This window comes from Drosophila miranda, chromosome XL, assembly GCF_003369915.1.
Source record: "Drosophila miranda strain MSH22 chromosome XL, D.miranda_PacBio2.1, whole genome shotgun sequence".
Classification (NCBI taxonomy): domain Eukaryota; kingdom Metazoa; phylum Arthropoda; class Insecta; order Diptera; family Drosophilidae; genus Drosophila; species Drosophila miranda.
In genome coordinates, this window is record NC_046673.1 from 5,372,212 (window position 1) to 5,393,373 (window position 21,162).

At 56.7% G+C, this 21,162-nt stretch overlaps 1 protein-coding gene across 1 annotated transcript; it reads right to left on the reverse strand.

Moving 5' to 3' along the window:
- Positions 1-6,851: 6,851 nt before the first annotated feature.
- Positions 6,852-7,385, reverse strand: LOC117186882 (FK506-binding protein 4-like). Its single transcript, XM_033388166.1, has one exon. It carries the CDS (start codon positions 7,383-7,385, stop codon positions 6,852-6,854), a length of 534 nt encoding a protein of 177 aa, XP_033244057.1.
- Positions 7,386-21,162: the final 13,777 nt, after the last annotated feature.

Genomic DNA, 21,162 nt, shown 5'->3' on the forward strand with positions numbered 1-21,162 from the left:
ATGAGCGTGTCGCTCCCTGGGCCCCCCACGGCGTCGCCGAGCGTGGCACCACCGGCTCTACTGACTGGGGCTAGCGATTCTTGGCACGTGGCCCAAATCCGCCTCTCAGTCAGGCGCCTGACGCGTTCGCTCTCACTCGACTCACTTGGCTTTTCGGCCCGAGGGTGCCTCACTCCTGGTGGGATGCGCTTCAAGCGTGGCACCGTTGGTTCAAGGGATTGGGGTCTTTGGCTCTTGGCTGCACGCTCGAGTCCGCCTCTCAATCCTCACACAACGCGTTCGCTTTCTAGAGTTCTTTCCCTTCGCTTGGTCTCACTCTTGTGGCACACTATTCACTTCACTCTTGCTAGCTCCGCTTGCTGACTGTCCCGTTCCTGGTCGCGGCCCTCCTCTTATAGGCTCGTTTCTGCGTCGGCGCCGCCGATGCCGCCTGGCGCTAACGGCACTTTCCGCCATGCGGTGCCCGTATTTTTCCATCGGCGTTCCTTCATTCCCTTGTCGCTTTCCAACGGGACCTGGCTGGTGGCGTGATCTCATGACCATATTTGGTCATGCGCTGGGCCACTGCCGGCCCGATCCCGTCATCCCGCTGCTCTCTCTCCAGGGGTCCTCCCCTCTCATCTTGGGTCCCCGGGAGAGCTCTCCTCGGGAATTCGCCGCCGCCGGATATCCCCGGATAACGGCCGTTAGCGCTTAACCCTATACTGCCCCCTACGTGTGGGAATACCTTTCCTCACACTTCCCCCTTTCTTTTATTGGCGGAAAACCCCGGTTTTCCGCGTCCCAGGTTTGGGATGCTTCAAAAACGCCGCGCGACCGGCGCGCACGTGCTTTGTTCTCGACCCGGGTGCCCCCTGGCGCCCTCTTTCGGCCTCGCGCCTTGCGGTGTTGCCGTATCTCTCCGATGAGCGCGATCAATTCGATTCCCCCTTATCGATAGTTCGCATAGGAGCTTCTTTTGGCCCGCCCGATATAGGGTACGGTCGCTATTCTGACCTACTCGATATGACACAGCGTTGCCCTTACGCTCCATTCGAATTAAGCGTAGGGACGTTTTTTTGTGATCTACTCGATATGTCGCAGCGTGCGTATTCTACTTCCGGATCGCGAATTCCTCAATGGACTGGAAACGTACTATTTTCTCGCGATGCCGGGTGTTTTCTTTGTTTTTCTTGTGCGCGTCTGGTTTTCCCTACTACCCTTCGCTGGCGCGCATGCCTTCCGCCGGCCCTCTGGATGCTTCGGGTAAGTTTTCCTCCCGCTTTGACGCCTTCCGCTGCCTTCATTCAAGCTTCACCGATCCCCCGCTGTTCCCCCTTGCAAGGTAGGTTAGGTTAGGTTAAGGCGGTAGCCGGGAGGGAGGGGGATAAGAGCCTCCCGCCCCCAAGCTCACTTGGACCTATAAAAGGTCCGTTGTGTTGCCGCATGGGCATGTGCCCCTTCGCGTTGCCCGAACCGTGAGAGCATACTACTGCAGGTTAAGGGCAGTCCCATCCGGTGGCTTGGATGTATTTGGACAAGGTCCCTGGTTTGATTACGGACAGGTCCGAAATGTCCGTGAGGAAAGCGGCCCCGAGAATACGAAGACGACGATTTCCAAGGGCTGGGCAGTGGCAGAAGAAGTGGGGGACCGATTCCTCCTCCTCCTCGTCGCGACAACTCCTGCAGAAGTCGTTATGAGGGATTGACAGTCTAGAGGCGTGAGTGCCGATCTGCCAGTGTCCCGTAATGGCTCTAGTAACTGCAGAGCACTGTGCTCTGCTGAGTTTATACAGCTCTGCTGAGCGCTTCTTCGATCGATATGGCCATATCAATCTTGAGACTTTACAGGAAACGGTTTGCTGCCATCTCCTATTGGCATTTTGCTCGAACAATTCGTGCGTTAGGAGCCTGCACGTAGCCAAGGGCATCGCTACTTGCTCCCTCTCCGGTAGGAGAGGAATCGTAGTACCCTGCCTGGCTAGCTCGTCGGCGGCGTCATTCCCCTCGATGTCCCTGTGGCCGGGGACCCATATAAGGAAGAGATCTAACTGCTCTGCGATCTCTTGCAGAGACCTGCGGCAGTCATTTACAGTCGCTGAGTTCGACGATATTGAGCCTAGAGCTTTGATAGCTGCTTGGCTGTCCGAGAAGACGCACACTAAGTGCGTATCTAGAAGTAGTTTGGAGACGATCGAAATGGCCTCCTTGATGGCTTCAACCTCCGCTTGGAACACACTACAGTGATCCGGGAGCCTGAAGCAATGACTGATGTTCAGCTCGCTGCAGTAGACTCCGCCTCCCACGCGGCCGTCTAGCTTTGAGCCATCAGTGTAGAAGTGGACCGCATTTGCAGGTCCTGGTTCGCCCATCTCCCAGTCCTCCCTAGATGGGATTGATACCTGGAAGGGCGTCGAGAGGTGATCACTGGGGATACAGTAATCTGTCCTCTCTGGTAATTGCGGGAGTCTCATCAGGATTCCCGAGTGCCCAACCGCGGATGCTTTCCACAGTCTGGCTTCTCTCATTCTGAGGGCGGAAAGTGTTGCCACCTTCTTTCCCATGAGATCCACAGGGAGGAGGTCCAGCACAGTATCCAGGGCTTCCCCTGGAGTAGTGCGTAGCCCGCCAGTTATGCATAGCTCTGCCATGCGTTGAACTCTGCTCAGTTTATTGAGGCATGTCCTTCTGTCCAAGGCTGGCCACCATACCACCACTCCATAGAGCATGATTGGTCGTATGATGGCGGTGTAGAGCCACCGAACTATATAGGGGGTCATTCCCCATTTTAGTCCGATGGCTTTTCTGCAAGTATAGAGGGCCACTGTGGCCTTCTTTACTCTATCCTCTATGCTCAATTTCCAATCGAGCTTTCTATCGAGGATTAGGCCAAGATACTTGGCGTTGTTGCTGAAGACTAGCGTTTCCCCACATAGTCTTGGGGGAATCAGTACCGGAACTTTGTACTTCCTAGTGAAAAGCACCAGTTCCGTTTTAGACGGGTTGACGCCTAACCCGCATTTGTCTGCCCATTTCGACATTTTCGTGAGAGTAATTGTCATGCACTCACACAATGTCTGCGGAAATTTTCCGGAGAATGCTATGGCAACATCGTCCGCGTACGCCACCACACGGCAGCCACCCCCCTCTATCTCCCGCAGCAGTGTGTTCACTGCCACGTTCCATAGGAGGGGCGAGAGGACTCCGCCCTGCGGTGTGCCTCTGCTGACAAATCTGGTACACGTTGACGTCCCCAGTGATGCCTCAACCATCCTGCATTGTAGCATCTGATCGATCAGGCTCACCGTCCTGGAGTCAACGCCCAGATCCGTCAGTGCGCCCGTGACGGCGGTCGGAAGGATGTTGTTAAAGGCGCCTTCTATGTCGAGGAAGGCTACTAGGGTGTACTCCTTAAAATTAAGGGATGCTTCGATGATCGATGTGATCGAGTGTAGGGCCGTTTCGGTGGATCTTCCCTTCCGATAGGCATGCTGGGAGTCTGAGATCAGACTGGACGGAATGCACGCCGTTAGATGCAGCCCCAGGAGCCGCTCCATCGCCTTTAGAAGAAAAGACGATAGACTTATGGGTCTGAAATCTTTTGGGGCAGTGTGCGAGGGCTTGCCTGCCTTGGGTATGAATACGACTTTGGTCTGAAGCCAGGTGTCAGGAATGCACCCGTGGGAGAAGATTCCCTCGTAAATTATTTTGAGCCAGTTAATGGCTTTATGTCCCGCGTGAATCAGTTGGGCAGGGAAAATGCCGTCTGGCCCCGCGGACTTGTAGGGTTTAAAGCTTCTGATCGCCCAGGAAATGTTCTCCTGGCTTAGCAGCCTCAGGATGGCATTTGAGGCGACAGCAGGAGGCGCGAGGTAGTTGGGTCTGTTTTCATCGCAGCCAGGGAAGTGGGTATTTAGGAGAAGATTTAGCGACTCCTCGCTGGACGTAGTCCACGACTGGTCGGTGTTCTTCAAGTAGCCCAGGGTGGGTGTTGTCTTCGAGAGAACTCTGCGCAAGCGTGAGGCTTCTGAGTTACTCTCGATTTCGCTGCAGAACTTACGCCAGGAGGCGCGTTTGGCTTTTCTAAGTTCTTTGTTGTAGGTTGACAGATTGGCCTTGTATTCGGCCCAGTTTTGCTCAACGTTTTCAGCCTTAGCTTTATTGAAGAGTCTCCGGGAGGCTTTCCGGAGTTCACCCAGTTTCGGATTCCACCATTCAGGTTTCTTCCGGCCTCTGTTCTTGCCAGAGGGGCATGCTTTGTCGAGCGCCTTATTGCAGGCGTCGGTAAAGATCTTAAGAAGACGAGTCGTGGCCTCCGTGGAGAACTCCTCCTCAGATGGGGGCTCAGGGAGAACACGACAGAGGTAATCAGAGTACCGAGTCCAGTTTGTCCGCCTGATGTTTCGGAATCGGACTGGCTTCGGTACTGAGAGGGGGAAGACAGTTTCCACGTACCTGTGGTCCGAGAAGGAGTGCTCTTCCAGGACCCTCCAGGATACAATGTTACGCTGTATCTCATGAGAGGCAAGCGTGAGGTCCAGGACCTCCTTGCGGTTTTTAATGATAAAGGTGGGATCACTACCCCGGTTTAGTAAGACCATCTGTGTGGTCAGTAAGTAACTGAAAAGGTACTCACCCCTTTCGTTTGTGTCAGTGCTTCCCCACTGACAGTGATGTGCATTGGCATCGCACCCCACAATTAGGCCGATGTCCTTGGCCGAGCAGTCTGCGATTAGAGCCCGGAGAGGAACGTGTGGAGGGGGGTCTGGTTGTTCATGCCCCATGTATGCGGAGCAGATCCTCAGTGAGCGCTCCTGGCCTTCGAGGCTCACTGCGGTGTGGTCTTCATTGCTGAAATTTGGGAGCAAAAATAGGTGCAACTCTCTTTTTGCAAGAATGCAGGTACGAATTTTACCTGCGGTTTCAGCTACATATAGCTTGTAGTCAGAAGTCCTCAGACCGGAGACCCTGTTTCCGAGGATCCAGGGCTCCTGAATGAGGACTATGTCGGCTCCACCCTTGGCCATGTGGAGCAGTAGAGCAGCGCATGCTGCCTTACAATGGTGGAGGTTTATCTGCAGGAGCGTCAACGACATTCCTGAGGCTCGCCTCCACCATTGTTGCTTCTAGATCGCTGTCAGGGGACTCCGGCTCCTCCCCGACAACGATGTGGCTGAGACCTCTGGCTAGGTCGCTCTCGTCGAACGCGTAGTCGTCCAAGATGTCGTCCGACATCATGGACGCCGCATCCGACGCCGGGTTGTCTTCCTCGCACGAGGCCCCCTCTTTCGGGATCTCCGGCAGCTCCGGGTCTGGCTCGACCTCCGCTTGCCTGCCCTTGCGATCGGACTTGTAAGTGGATATGGTGACCTTCTTGTAGCCACCGTCCGACTTTGCGAGGAGATCAATGGATTCCTCATTTAGGACGAGGATAATCTGGCGCCTCTGCCCTTGGATATCCTCCACCTTTGCCACCTTCCAATCGGCTGTAGGAAGGTGGGGTTGCAGACCTGCAGTAACCTGAGGATCTTCTCAGGCTCTGCAGGCTTAGCCGAGACCCACGCTCTGGCTCTCGAGCGACTAGGGACATCTTCCCACTTCACGGCCTCCAGTTTCGCCCCTGGATAGACCTCTTTTAGGGCCGCCACCGCCTTCATGTAGAGGGCCGCAAGGTAAGACCATGTTTTTTTTTTTTTTTTAAACACCCCTTTTTTTTTGGTTTTTTTTTTTTACTTGTTCTTGTTTTCAGTTACTTTTTTTTCCATTCTTCTTCTCTACTCTTCTTTTCTCCTCAATACCTAGCCCGGAATACCTCCTGCCGATCGGTGGACACCAATAGCCGGTACCGGACGCCACCGTCGTTGACCAGACGCTTCACCCTCCTTGCGGTTGGCTTTATCCGCGCGAGAGAGCGCGTGACGACGGCCGGCCACTCCTCGCGTTTGACGGACCGCCACCGTGAGTTGTCCGCCGACCTCGTCTGGGGCCACGATGCCTGGCGCTGGAGCTCGGGCCGGCGCGCCTCCGCCCGCTCCCCTGGGCACGACGCCTGTCGGCCCAGCTTCGGATGCTCGCCCTGGCCGGGTTCCGGCCATCGCCAAGGACCTCTCTCCCATGGCTCAGGTGAGTGTTGTTCCGCGGCCTCGTCCTTCTTCGCTTCCGCCGTTGCTCTCGCGCCGTCATCCGCTTCGCCGTCGGTCGCCACCTCGACTTCGGGTGCCGCCGCTGGGCCCTCCGCCGTCAGTGATGTTGGCGTGTTCGTCGTACCCTCCGTCTCGACCTCTGCCGTCCCCCCGGGCGCCTCCTCGGGCACCTCTTCGGCTGTGGGTGCCACCGCTGGGCCTGTCGACTCCTGTGGCCGTGCCCGCCGCCTCGGGTCCCGCTCGTCACTGGCGCGTGGTGCCTCCTCCCACAGTCGAGCCTCCCTCGCCTCTTGCCCGGCCTGCTGGGGCGCGGGCCCAGAGGCCCACGATATGTGCAGCGTTTGCACGTGCCACATCATGCCGTCTCGTACCGCGAAGCGCACCTCCTGCGAGACGAACGGCCCGATGGCGGCTCCCTGTGGCCCGTGCCAGTGCTGCTGCTGCTGCTGATGCTGATGCTGCTGATGCTGCTGCTGCTGACGCTGCTGCTGCTGATCCCCTTGACCGCGCGCGTTGTCAGCCGGCGGCCGATGCTGGAACAGCTCTTCCTCTGCCCCCGGTGACGGTGGGGCCTGCGGCCGTGGCTCCTCCTCGGACTCGACATGTTCAGGGGGTGGCTGCCAGAGCTCTTCCTCCTCCACCTCGGCTCGTCGTAGCCTCTCCTGCCACTCCTCTTCGGGCGACTGGACTCGAGCCGCCTTCGGCACTGGTGGGCACTCCGCCTCCTCCTCATCGCTGGAGATCACCGCCAGCCCGCCTGCCGCGCCCTCCGCCCGCGTCGCCCTTGCCTTCTCCGCTTCCGCACGCAGACGCGGTTTCGGTCGGCGTTGTCTGCGGCTTCTCGACCTGTGGGTCTGTCGGCCGCTGATCCCCTCGCCGCGCCGTCGACCTCCCCCTTGTGCGTGCCGACGACTCCTCTTCCTTGGCCGTACGCGTCGAACGCGTGGACTCCCGCTTCGAGGCCCGCTCACTGGGCTCCTCCTTCCGCGTCTCCGTGCGCCCCCTCCTTCCTCCCTCAGGCCGCTCCTCGCGCTTGCTGGGGTGGGGCTTCTCGCGCTTGCCGGTGCGGGGCTCTTCGTGCTTGCTGGTCCGGGGCTCCTCGCGCTTGGTGTGGGGCTCCTCGAGTCTGCTGGTCCGGGGCTCCTCGCGCTTCGCCTCGCGTGCGCGTTTTCTCCGTGGCGCCGGCTCCCAGCTCACCAATTCCAGGTCACTTTCCGCCTCGGTGTACCCCGGCGATACCACGGGGGACACCGTCGGTCCCATGGATCCCGCGGTTGACACTAGCGGTGAGGCTCCGGGGACCTACTCCTACTCGCCCTTTGCTCCTCGCGCTCGACCTGGTACGCCTGCCGCCGACTTTGCGTATCACCCATAGCCTGATACCCGCGGCGAATCCATTTTCGCTGCTCCGTTATATACCTTATTAAGTGCTGCTGCATCTTACCCTTTCTTTTCCCACGTGGTCAACTTTTGAAAAGACCTGATCGTGCGCTGCTCCCCCCTTTATAAGGGCTCGTGCCGGTGCTCACCGTTCCTTGTAACGGTGCCTTACATGAGCCCGTGGGACGGCTCTCTCTTGCCTTCCAGCTGGCTCTCTCGCTCGCTCCCGTTTTGAAAGTTATCCGCGCCTCTCGCCGCGTTAACACTAGGGTGCCCCCTGGTTTTGTTAGCTTTCCTTCGGTTCCCACTTTTTCTTCCTTTTTCCCCTTTTTTTTTATTTGGCCCTTTCTACTTCCAGGTCTGGCGACGTGTTGTTTGGCTTCGCCTTGAATCTGGTAAGCCTCCCGAGTTCTTGGGTTCCTCATCTCACCTTGCCTTTCTTCCAGCCCGTCCTTGGGTTCCAGTCCAGGGTGCTGACCGATCTCCCAGCTCGTGATCAATAGGTCCTCCGACCTTTCGCCCGTGCTGCCAAACATCGGCCCGCCCCCCGTGGCCAGCTCCGCCCGTCTCTGGATCGGCTTAGACGCGGATGTCACCCCCGTGCAGCGCCTCGGACCCAGGGATCATCCGATTCCCCAGCCGGTAGACCGCGCACGGGCGGCATCCGCTTTTGTCCCGCCATCCCCGACGTTAGCAGCTGGCCTCTATGCCCTGGACCCGGACCCGAACTTCTGCTCATCTCGGAACCCCTTTCTCGGGTGCCCCCTCGTCCGTCGACGCACCACGCAACCCGCCCCCCTGGGATAGTGGTAACCCGGGTATCTTCTACCTTCTTTGCCTTTGATCGGTTCCTATTGGCTGACGAGCTAATCCTCCTTTTTTCCTCTTGTAGGTCCTTCTTTATTGGTCCGCCGGCCGCCGTCTGCTGCTTAGTTTTACTGAACCTTAGTTGTAAGAGTATCCTGTATGGCCTTGTCCTGCGTTGCATTAAGTTGGGCCGCCCGCTCCTCCCTTGTGGGCGATTCATGTCCTGCGTGACACGCGTGGTTCTTCGTTTTACTGAACCTTAGTTGTAAGAGTATCCCGTACGACCTTGTCCTGCGTGGCATCCAGCTGGGACTCTCCTTTCTGCCCCTGCCGCTAGTCTCTGTCTTTCGTGCTCGTCCTTCCTTCTCCGTATGCCTCGCCCGTTGCCCCTCCTTGTGCGTCGTCTACGCTTCGGTTCCAGGGCCTGTTTTAGGGGTTCCTTCCCCGGGTTGTGGCTTCAGGTCCACTATATGGGCGGTCCGCGTCCGTTTCTCGCTGTCCTTCTTTAATTTACAAATGACCGGGGACACGAAATCCATTATGGTGTAGGGACCGTCATATTTCGGGGCCAGTTTTGCCGCAAACCCTTCGGCCGCGTTGGATAGATGGTGTTGCTTGGCCCATACCTTGTCTCCAATCGTGGGTTTCCACGCTCTCCTCCTCAGGTTATAATACCACGCCTGGTCCTGCGCCGCTTTTTCCGAGATTCCGCCTCACCAGTTGAAATACCTCTCTCAACTTGGCCGCGTTCTCGTCCGGAGTGGGCGTGCCCTGTCCTGTGCCAAGCGCTTCGTCATCGTATAGAGCCTTTGGTAGCCTCGTCTCTCTCCCTTGGACCACAAACGCCGGCGAGTACCCGGTGGATTCGGACACCCCTGAATTTACGGCCAACATTATCTCTGGCCATTTCTCATCCCAGTTCCTCTGGTTCCCTTCGGCGAACTGCGCTATCATAGTTTTCACTGTCCGGTTAGTTCGCTCCGTCGGTTTCTTCTGCGGCGTGTACGGGGCCGTGAACTGATGCCGTACACCCATCTGCTCCAAAAACCTCTTAAAAGCTCTACTGGTGAACTGGACGCCATTATCCGTGATCACCACCTTCGGCACGCCAAACCGGGACACGATGCGCTCTCGGAACGCTTTTGTTAGTGCTTCCGCAGTGGCCTTTCTCAAGGGGACCAACTCGGTCCATTTCGAGAACCGATCCACCATCACCAATAACATGGCATTCCCATGCTTTGACCTGGGCAGAGGGCCCACGAAGTCGGCACACACCGTTGCCCACGGCTCCTCTGGCACTTGTGTCAGCATTTTTCCGGCCGCCTGCAGTTGACTTGGTTTGTAGCGTATGCAGATTTCACACTTTCTCACGTATGTCCTCACATCTCGGTGCATCCCCGGCCAGTAGTACCGGGCGGCTACTCTGGCCATCGTCCTTCTGCCGCCCGCGTGCCCCGCCTCCGGCGAGTCGTGATTCTCTCTTATGACTCTCTCTCTTAGATCCTTTGGGACGCATAACTTCCATGATGCTATCTCCTCTTCTCCAGCTCGGTGCGGGATGTGCCGGTATATCCGGCCTGCTTCCTCGACGTAATCCGGATATTTCCTCGGTTCCGTCCTCATCCTCTCTTTGACCTTTTTAATCCATCCGCACTCTGCCTCCGGTTCGTGACCCTTCTCTGCTTCCTCCTCGGTGGTTCTCAGGCATCGCTCCGCCAATTGCTGTCGGGACAGTGCGTCCGCCACTACGTTCAGCTGCCCTTTCCTATATGCCACTTCGAAGTCGTATTGTTGTAGCTCCAGCGCCCACCTGGCGATCCTCCCTGTTGGGCTCTCGATGCTGTTCAACCATTTCAACGCCATGTGATCTGTGACTACCTTGAAATGGTATCCCTCCAGATAGGGCTTTAGCTTTCTTATAGCCCATACAATGGCCAGACACTCCTTTTCAGTCGCCGAATAGTTCTTTTCTGCGCTATTCAGAGTCCTACTGGCGTATGAGATGACCCTCTCGCCCTTCTCCGTCTCTTGCGTCAGGATCGCCCCAAGTCCGTAGTCGCTGGCGTCCGTCTGGAGCACGAATTTCTTTGAGAAATCCGGGCATGCCAACACCGGGTCTGCTGTCAGCCGACTTTTTACGTCCTCGAACGCTTGTTGCTGTTCCGTTGACCATTCCCACTTGGCCTTCTTCTTCAGCAAAGTGCTGAGGGGCTGCACCAACGTGGCGAATCCTTTTACGAAACGCCTGTACCAGGAGGCCACGCCCAAGTATTGTCGTAGCTCTTTGACACTCGCTGGCGGCTGCAACTCCTTAATGGCCGCCACTTTCTCGGGATCGGTGCAGATTCCGTCTCCCGTTACCAAATGCCCCAGGTATCGTAGCTCCTTCCTAAAAAATTGACACTTGTCCACATTTAGGCGCAAGTTTGCGTTCTTCAACCGTCGAAAAACTTCTTCGAGGTTGCGCTTGTGCTCCTCCTCGGTACGGCCGATGACAATGATGTCGTCTTGGTACGCGAACGCGTGTGGCATCATCTCGGGGCCTATCACCTGGTTCAATGCCCTCTGGAACGTAGCCGAGGCTGAGTGGAGTCCGAACGGCATCACCTGCCACTGAAACAGCCCTTTGCCGGGCACCGTGAACGCGGTGAACTTTCTACTGCCTTCCTCCAGTGGTATCTGCCAATATCCGTCCTTTAAGTCTAAGCTACTGATGAACCGTGCCTCCCTGAGCTGGTCCAAAATATAGTCTATTCTTGGCATGGGGTACGCATCCTTGATGGACTTCGCGTTTATCTGTCTGAAGTCCACGCATAATCTCCACTTTCCCGTCTTCTTTTTGACCATCACGATGGGTGAACTGTACGGACTCTTCCATGGCTCAATACACCCTCTTTCCAGCAGTTCGTCAACCTGTTGGTTAATTTCGGCTTGCATCTTGGGATTTTTCGGATAGTAACGCTGTTTGACCGGCTGGGCATCACTCATAGTGATCGTGTGTGTAGCTATGTTCGACACTCCCTTCAGTTCTCGGAACTCTTCCAACTCCTTTGCCAGGAAGTTTTCAACCGATCCCTCCTCCGCTCGCGTTCCGTCGGATGCGGGCTCGACAGACCCTCCCGTGTTCGCTACCACCGCCACTGACAACTTCTCCTCCAACCGCCCCTGGCGGTGGCCTCTCGCAGGGATTACAACCCTGTGTCCCGCACAGGTCACCTCTGCTCCGACCGCGGCGAGGAAATCCCATCCCAGGACCAGCTCATCTATTACTCCGGGCAACACGAGAAGCGGGATTGTAACGATCTTGTCCCGAAGGCCAGCTCCACCTCGATCTGGGAATTGATTTCCCGGCTGCGTCCGTCAGCCAGCCGCACCAGCTTCCTCGTCTCTTTCTGTCGCCTCTCTTCCCCCAGTCTACTCGCCGCCTCGCAGCTGATAAAACTGCTTGTCGCCCCGGTATCGACCGTTGCTTTCCAGTTGCTGCCCGCGATCCTCACCACCGCCGACAGCTGGACATCCTCCTCCGTGAGTTCTCCTATGAGCTTTGGGGGGCTTCGTCTTGCGACCCTGGCACGGCCCTCCGCGGCTTGGGTCGCGGGGCGTTTCCCGCTTTCTGGCAGCACTGCCATGTCGGGGCTCCTACCTTGCCGCACCTCCAGCAGAATGTTATAGGTCGGCCATTGCATGCTTGTGCCCAATGGCGGTCACTTCCGCATCGTCGACACGCCTGGGCTGGGTTTTTCACGAACCCAGCCTCTATGTTCGTGTTCGCTTGGTCGTCCCGCCGCGTTGGGACCGGCCTTTTTTCCCCTGTCGAATCAGAGCTGGCTGTCGTTTCGCCCTGGCAGCGGCGACATATCTCCGTTACTGCCGGACGAGCGAACGGATTGTTTGCTTTTGCTTTACTCGCCGGACACTCCCGTTGGAACTCCAGCCGGTCCCTCTCCAGAGCCTCAAATTCGTCGGCCAGCGTCATCATGTGATCCAGGTCTCTGCACCTATGTGGCCGGATGAACACCCTCAAATCGGGCATGCTGTTGTCTCTAATGAGCTCCAACTGCTCTTCGGGCGTGCATTTTAGTGGCCGCATGAGGGTCTGCATCTCCACCATGTAGTCCTTGAATGGCTCTCCCCATCTTTGCTTCCTCAACCTCACCTCCTGGAGTAATTTTTCAAAATACCCCCTCGGCAGGAAGTATGCTTGGAAGCTACGCGCAAATGCGTTCCATGTCTGCCACTGCCTGTTGTTGGCTACAAACCACATGAGCGCCCGACCATTTAGCAGCTCAGGCATGGCTCGCGGAATTAAATTCAACTCCAACCCGTACATGTCGGCTGACCACTCGATCTGTTCCAGGAACTCGAGTGGTTTCGCCGTTCCGTCGAACCGAAACGACCACTCCCTGACCCGCTTGGCGACGTGGGCAAAACTCGAACTGGGCGGTCTCGTGGCTTGTTCATCGAGTCCCCGTCGACGATCCTCCCCTGCTCTCCCTTCTTCCAATCCCTGTGGGTTTCTCGCGCTCCCTTGCTCCGGCTGTGCTGGCCTGGTTGGCCTCTTCCCACTCTCTGCCCGCGGTCGGCTAGGCGACCGGCTTTTCACCGGGACCGCCAGGCTCGCGATGAGCTCCTCTTGGGTCTCGGACGGCCGTCTTCACAGCGTTAATTGCTCCGCACTCGCCGGCAGCGTCAGGCGCTCGTATGGATCCGCCCCGTCCTCCATCTGGGCCGCGGTCACGGCTCCTCCCGCCTTCATCTCCCAGGCCTCGAGCGCGTTCGCATACTCCGGTTCCTCTCCGTGCTTCTCTATCCACTCCTTGAAGATTCGGCGCATCTCGGTCAGCGTGCCTTTCAATCGAAGACCGCACGCCCGCGCGCACTGGACCAAGTCCTCTTTCCTCAATGAATGAACCCATCGTCGGCTCCTCATTTTTATGCCCTCGCGATACCAAACTCAATACCGCCCTTCCCAAATGCACTTTGTCTTTTACTTTTCGAGAGGCCCCACGTTGGGCGCCAGTTGTAACGAACCGTTCTTTTCCGTCTGATGCAGCTGGGCTGGCTCAGCGGTCGGTTGGCTCGCCGCAACAATATTTGTATGTTGCCCCGACGACAAGTAAGAAGGCACGGGTTGGGTCTTGTACTGGTATGCTAATATGCTTTATTGGTATCTTAAGTCTATCTTACGCTATTCCGACTCCGGTGCTGGTTCTCCTCTTGGTTCTCCTCTGTGGTTCGATGACCGTGTCGCTCCCTGGGCCCCCCACGGCGTCGCCGAACGTGGCACCGCCGGCTCTACTGACTGGGGCTAGCGATTCTTGGCACGTGGCCCAAATCCGCCTCTCAGTCAGGCGCCTGACGCGTTCGCTCTCACTCGACTCACTTGGCTTTTCGGCCCGAGGGTGCCTCACTCCTGGTGGGATGCGCTTCAAGCGTGGCACCGTTGGTTCAAGGGATTGGGGTCTTTGGCTCTTGGCTGCACGCTCGAGTCCGCCTCTCAATCCTCACACAACGCGTTCGCTTTCTAGAGTTCTTTCCCTTCGCTTGGTCTCACTCTTGTGGCTCACTATTCACTTCACTCTTGCTAGCTCCGCTTGCTGACTGTCCCGTTCCTGGTCGCGGCCCTCCTCTTATAGGCTCGCTTCTGCGTCGGCGCCGCCGATGCCACCTGGCGCTAACGGCACTTTCCGCCATGCGGTGCCCGTATTTTTCCATCGGCGTTCCTTCATTCCCTTGTCGCTTTCCAACGGGACCTGGCTGGTGGCGTGATCTCATGACCATATTTGGTCATGCGCTGGGCCACTGCCGGCCCGATCCCGTCATCCCGCTGCTCTCTCTCCAGGGGTCCTCCCCTCTCATCTTGGGTCCCCGGGAGAGCTCTGCTCGGGAATTCGCCGCCTCCGGATATCCCCGGATAACGGCCGTTAGCGCTTAACCCTATACTGCCCCCTACGTGTGGGAATACCTTTCCTCACAGGAGACTGTACGGAACGCCGAGCTAACCCGCAGGGCGCCAAGTCTGAAGTCCGACTCAATGGCCTTAGTGTAACTCTTGGTCTCAGCAGTCTCCTGCTCGTCGACTTTGGGCCTCTATGGTTCAACATCATTCGTGAAACCGCCATGACTACGCCGTGTGCCTTCTGGTGTGTCTGCTGCAGGTGCTCTCTGAACGACAGCCGGGTGTTGAGCATAACTCCCACGTACCTTATCGCTCGTTTTGAGGTAATTGCGGCTCCTCCTACGGTTATCCCCGTCGTCTCCACCTGTTTTCTACTACTTGTGAAGGCATAAGCCTCCACAAAAACTGACCACAACACCATCCCCTGAAGTGACAGCCCCGAGGGCTTATTATCTCATTTCATTATCATTATAATCTCATTATTATTATTACCAAGACAACAATGAACCCTTATTTTCCCCAATTAAAATAAGAAATAGGCTAAGAAAACCCCAAAACAGTGAGGCCTTTTACTTATCAGTAGAGCAATGAGAACCAACATGAAAGAGAGGGAAAAGTACTCAGTCAAAGTAAGAGAACCAACACGAAAGGGAGGGAAAACGACGCATACTACGGCCACGCAGCAAAGAAAACCAACATGAAAGAGAGGGAAACGGAGAGAGCCGCCGATCGGTCTTACGCCCACGCAGCCGAAGAAGAGAGCCGACGGCGATGCATCCATACACCCCCGAGCCGAGGCCGGCAGCCGAAAGCTGCGCAGCAGCGAAGCGGCAGAGAAGCTGCCAAAAAGAAAAGCCGAGGCCTGGCACGGGCCAGCGCGGGCCAGGCTCGAGAGTGATCTCCGAGGGCTGAGCCACGGTCGTGCGGCGGAAGCCAAAATAAGTGCACAAAACAAGCAGTGTCCAGACCCCACGCGGCGTACAAAATAAGCAGTGTCCAGACCCCACGCGGTGTACAAAATAAGCAGCGACCGCGCCCACGCGGTGTATGAAATAAGCCGTGACCGAAGTGACGAGGACCCTCCGCAGGATACCAGGACCCAACGAAGGAACAAGGGTGAGCCACCTCACGTATGTGAGCTCTGGGGGGGATAGATCGGTGCAGTAGGCAGGGTATAAGCTCAGGAGAAGAATTTTCCCACAGTTGTTGCATGCATATCTATATCCACATGTTGTCGATTATATTTTTGTCGCTTATTCCCCCGCTGCCGGTGCGGGGTTTTAAGTAGGGAAATGATCCGAAAACAATAAAGACACCAACCTCAACCCACCTGTTTCAGAACTTTCGCCCGTAGGAATCACTCACCCCCTCCCCCTCTCTTCCCTTTTCCCTGGGTGCCCGGCGAAGTGGATGTGAGTCGTGGATCATGCGGCATCCACCAAGCTGGGTTTCCCTCTCCTACACCTTTCTCCCCTGGGGACCCGACGATGCTGGATGTGAGTCGTGGATTCACGCGGCATCCGCAAAACTGGGTTCCGTCTCCTACACCCACGCCCTGGGGACCCGGCGACGCAGATGTGAGTGGATCATGCGGCATCTGCTAAGCTGGGCTCCCCTCTCCCACACCCCTCCGATCCCTGACCCGAACCCCTTCTCCCGCCACGTGTGACCCCAACGCACGTCTCTGCAGCTCCCAAGCATGGGTTCCCCCACGCCTCGTGGCCGGGCCAGGGCCGACCGTCCCACGATCCACTCCACGGGCGCGCTTTCGCCACGAACGGCTCTTTCCTTAGGTCCTCACACAACAAATTTTGCTGTGGGGAAGGACCGGGCCCTGGAAAAACTGAGAAGCTGTACCTCGGCCTGAGAACTTCCTTACATACTGATGAGGACCGCTTCCGTCTTCTGCTCGGCAAGTTTTAGCCCTGCCAGGCTTAGCCAGTCGCTTATGGTTTGTATTGCCTCATTCATGCAGCTCATTCATCGTCAGCGAATCCCACGATTTCGACTCCTTGCTGGAAGTTGTGGCGAAGGATTCCATCGTACATGGTATTCCACAATAGAGGTCCTAGTACAGATCATTGTGGGACTCCTCCCGTGATGGAGTATGCTCGAGGGCCATCATCCGTATCGTACATCAACCATCTGTTGTCCAGGTAGTCACTGACCATCGCCTACAGTGTTTTTTTTTTTTTTTTTTATTGAAAAAACAATATTAACAATACCGGGTGGTGGGAATGTTGAGGGTAGGTCCGTTCCCGCGGGACTGCCGCTAGGCATTACATCGCGGTGCGGAGCTTGGTGTCTTCTATGGCTTTAGGTAGTTCGGCATCTCCCCAGCCTATGCAGCTCTCTTATGACGCTTGCTGCCATATTGGCAGCCGCGTGCCACGTCTGCTCGTCGGCTATCATCCGCTCGGTGAGGGTGTCTGCACTTATTCCTGGGCTCACCTCTCCTAGCATCTCTCGTTCCCGACGAAAGCGGGGACAGGAAAAGAAGACGTGCTCCGCGTCTTTATCTTCTCCTGGTCCGCAGTAGCTGCAGTACGGATCATCGGCATGCTTGAAGCGGAATAAGTATTGCTTGAAGCAGCCATGCCCCGTTAGCAGTGGGCCGAGGTAGTGGTCAATCTGGCCTCTCTTCCGCTGCATCCATGGTCTCAGCTGGGGGATTAGCCGTCTCGTCCATCTTCCATTCTCGGCTTGGTCCCATCGCCGTTGCCAGCGTGCTATAGTGCCCTCGCGGCGTTCGCTACCGACTGTCATGCAGCTCTGCCGCTCGTCCGCCAGGAGGTCTAGCGGGACCATGCCTGCCACCACTAGTGCGGCGTCCTCTGACACCGTCCGGAAACAGCATGTGCCCTGAAGGCACAGCTTCTGTATGCGCCTCTGCTGTCCCTGCTGTATGACGGCACCCTCATTGCTGGTGCCCACACAACCGATTCATATAGGATTATGGAGGTGACCACTCCGGCGATGAGCTGTCTGCTGCGTTGTCTTGGCCCTCCAGTGTTGGCCATCATCCTACTGATGGCAGCTGTGGCTGCCTTCGCGCTTACGTACTCCAGGTGCGCTATGAATGTTAGTCGCTGGTCGAGTACTACCCCTATGTATTTTAGGGCGGGCTTGGTCCTGATGGCAGTGCTGCCAACCATCACGCACGCCTGTTCGACCACCTTCCTGCTGCTTATGAGCACAGCCTCCGTTTTCTTCTCCGCTAGAGACAGTCCGTTCGCTGTGAGCCATGCTGTTATGCTTTCCACTGCTGCGTTGCATTTCTGCTCTGCTCCTCTGATGTGCTTTGCTACCGTCACTAGTGCGATGTCGTCCGCAAAGCCCACCGGTGTGCAGGCTTCCGGTAGTTCCAGACGCAGGATGTCGTCGTACATCGCATTCCACAGGATCGGCCCTAGGACCGAACCCTGTGGGACGCCACCGGTGATCATGTGCTGCTTCGCTCCATCTTCCGTGTCATACAGCAAGACGCGGTCCGTGAACTAACTTCGCAGCGTCCGGATCAGGTATTGGGATATACCACTCCTCTTCAGTGCATGGAGGATGCTCTTCCAGCTGGCCGAGTTGAAGGCGTTCCGGACGTCTAGTGTGTATACTAGGCAGTATTCCTTCGTGCCTCCTGCCCATCGCGTTCCTGCATTGGCTTCTCTGGCCAGGCTCGTGACCATCTGGATGGCGTCGGTGGTGCTCCTCTGCTTCCTGAACCCGAATTGGAGTGTGGAGGGGCTATTTCGTTGCGTCAGCTCGGCCTCGAGTCGGTTGCATACCAGCCTCTCGAAGATCTTACCCACACCATCTAGCATGCATAGTGGTCGGTATGCCGATGGGTCGCTTAGGTCCTTGTCTGGCTTGGGTACCAGGGCAAGTCTCTGGCGTTTCCATGCTAGTGGTACGCACCGCTCCTGGATGCACTGGTTGTACATCCGTGTGAATACCTCTGGGTGGGCACTGACCAAGAATTTTAGGGCCGCGTTGGGGATTCCGTCGGGTCCAGCCGCCTTGCCGTTCTTCAGTTTGCCAGTGACCTCCTGCACCTCGTTCACCGAGAAGGTGGTGGTGGCCGCCTGTGCCTGATCCTCTACGCTGTCTGCCTCCTGGAGTGGTGGTTGCCGGGGGAAGAGTGTGCACACAATTTCCCTCAGCAGGACAGGGCACTTGGGGGTGGGTTGCCTACAGAGCTTTCCCATGACCAACTTGTATGCCCCTCCGAAGGGTTCTGCATCTGCCGCCTCACAGAGCTGCTGGAAGCATTTGGCCTTTCTGCTTCTAATGGCGTCTCTAAGGGCTCTCCGGTTTGCCTTGAATGCCACCCCTTTGATCCCAAACTGTGGTGTACCTCAGGATCGCTGGTACGCGCTTCGCGCTGCGCAGCACTCCCTCCTTGCTTGGGCGATGTGCTCGTTCCACCATGGTACGGGGCGGTGTCTAATTCCTCCTAGCTTTCTTCGCTGCATAGCTGCATCACATGCCGCTACGACGGTCCTGGAGATGGATCTCGCGCTTGTTTCGGCGTCACCGGCGGCAGCTAGGTTCTCTGCTGCTGTTAGAAGCGCGTCTATATCCAGCGTCGCCTACAGTGTGTGTGTGTGTGTGTTTTTTTTTTTTTTCCATGGATACGCCACGGTGGGTGAAAATCTCTAAGAGACGCGACCGGCCCGTACCAGTCAACGAAGTGGACTACCCCTTCGGGGCTTCCCAGCTAAACTCACCACCACGCACAGCTGCACACCTCATTCCCCGCGGGATCACCGCAAAGTATTACTTCGCGGGAATGGGTTGCCTACTTTAGGTACTCTCCTCTACGCGTCGCTCCCTTTCGCATCTTCTCAGATCGCTCTGGATGGCTATTAGGGTGTTGCTAACGCGCTGCCAGTTCTCGTCGGACTCCGTCATGAACGCCATTAGCTCCTCTGGTCGTGGGAAATACTCTGCACTTGAGCGGTACCTCGTGCAGTGGTAGATCACATGCTCCGGATCCTCGCTCTCATTCGAACACTCAGGACACTCGGGAGTATCCTCGTGTTTGAAACTATGCAGATACTTCCTGTATCCTCCGTGACCCGTCAGGAATTGGGTGAGGTGGTAGTTTATCTCTCCGCTTCTCCGCCCTATCCATGACTCAATGTCCGGGATTATTCTATGGGTCCACCGTCCATTTGTGGCCGTGTCCCATCTTGCCGCCATTTTTCTATTGACGCCCGCCTTTCCGACGCACGGATGGTCTCTAGCGATGCATTAGTTCGCATCTCTGCGCGCGCTTCATATACATGCGTCATCTCGAGCGCTAGTATATCCACCGGTATCATGGCCGCGAGGACCAGGGCTGCGTTATCCGACACCGTCCTATATCCAGACACTACTCGAAGAACGCAGAGCCGATATGGCACTGACATCTTTCTTCTAAGACTCATGTTGCCGGATAGGGTTGAAGACCACACCGGCGCAGCGTACAGTAGAATCGAGGCCACTACTCTCGCCAGGAGTAAGCGTCGACCTGCCTTGGGTCCACCAATATTCGGGAGCATCCTTGCGAGTGCTGCCTGCATCCGGGAGGCTTTTTGACTCACGTACTCGATGTGGGCCCGGTAGTTCAATCGGTCATCCAGCATCACGCCTAGGTACCGGATTGACTCCTGCGACTTGATAGTCGCATTACCCACGCGAAACGTCGCGTACTCCACCTTCTTCCGACTCGTGATGAGTACAGCCTCCGTTTTGTGGCCAGCCAGGTCCAATCCTGCGTTTTCCATCCAGTTGGATACGATCCGGATTGCCTCGTTGGCCGTCGCCTCGACATCTCGGAGCTCTGTGGCTACCACGACCAGGGCGAGATCGTCAGCGAAACCGACAAGCGTGCATCCCTGCGGGAGCTGGAGTCTCAGGACGTCGTCGTACATTATGTTCCACAGTAGAGGTCCTAAGACTGATCCCTGTGGAACTCCGGCTGTCACCCTGTAGAGATTTGGTCCCTCCTCTGTCTCGTACCTCAGTACCCTACCCGACAGGTAACTGGCTATTATCCGAATCAGGTAGGTGGGAACTCCAATTCTCCCGAGCGCCTCGTTTATCTGAGTCCAGTTCGCTGAGTTAAACGCGTTACGGATATCCAGGGTCACCACCGCGCAGTACTCCTTTGTGCCAAATCTCCATCTTATTCCCTCGATCGCTCTGGATGCGATGTCGGTGACTGCCTTGATGGCGTCGACCGTTGATTTGGCCTTCCGGAATCCGTACTGGGACTCCGATAAGGCCTCCTTCTCCTAGATCACAACTTGCAGGCGGCTGTAGACGATTCTCTCCAGGGTTTTGCCGACCGTATCCAGCAAACATATTGGGCGGTATCCTGATGGTTCCTCCGGGGGCTTATTTCCTTTGCGCAGAAGGATTAGCCGCTGCACTTTCCACTGCTCTGGAAAAACTCCTTCCCGTAGGCATTTGTTGAACGTGTCAACAAATTCATCTGGTCTGGTGGTTGCTCCAAGCTTCAATGCCTTGTTTGGGATACCGTCCGGTCCTGGTGCCTTTTTATCCCCAATTCTCCTGGTAGCCGCTATCACCTCCTCAACAGAAATCTGTTGCCACACCTCGAAGTCTTGGCTCGAGAAGCTCTCCTCCCGATACGGGTGCTGTGGGAATAGGGCCTCCACGATGCTACGAAGCAGGATCGGGCAGGTCACTTCCGGTGTTGACTGGCTCCTTATCCTCTTGGTGACGACCTTATATGCCGTCCCCCAAGGGTTGACGTCAGCCTCCTCGCATATCTGCCTGAAGCAGGCTGACTTGCTATCCTTTATGGCACGTTAAAGGATTTGTACGGCCCAGATGGCCGCTTTGCCGCATCTGCTGCTGGTCCAACCGCTTCCTGGTATCACCCTGAATGGCTCGCAGATGAGCACGACTTCGGTCTTCCTCTCCCTGACTGCTTGTCTCAGGAGAGAC

Excerpts from the sequence above, each read along its gene's own strand:
- LOC117186882 (XM_033388166.1), bottom strand. The coding sequence starts at position 7,385 with ATGGGACCGACGGTGTCCCCCGTGGTATCGCCGGGGTACACCGAGGCG.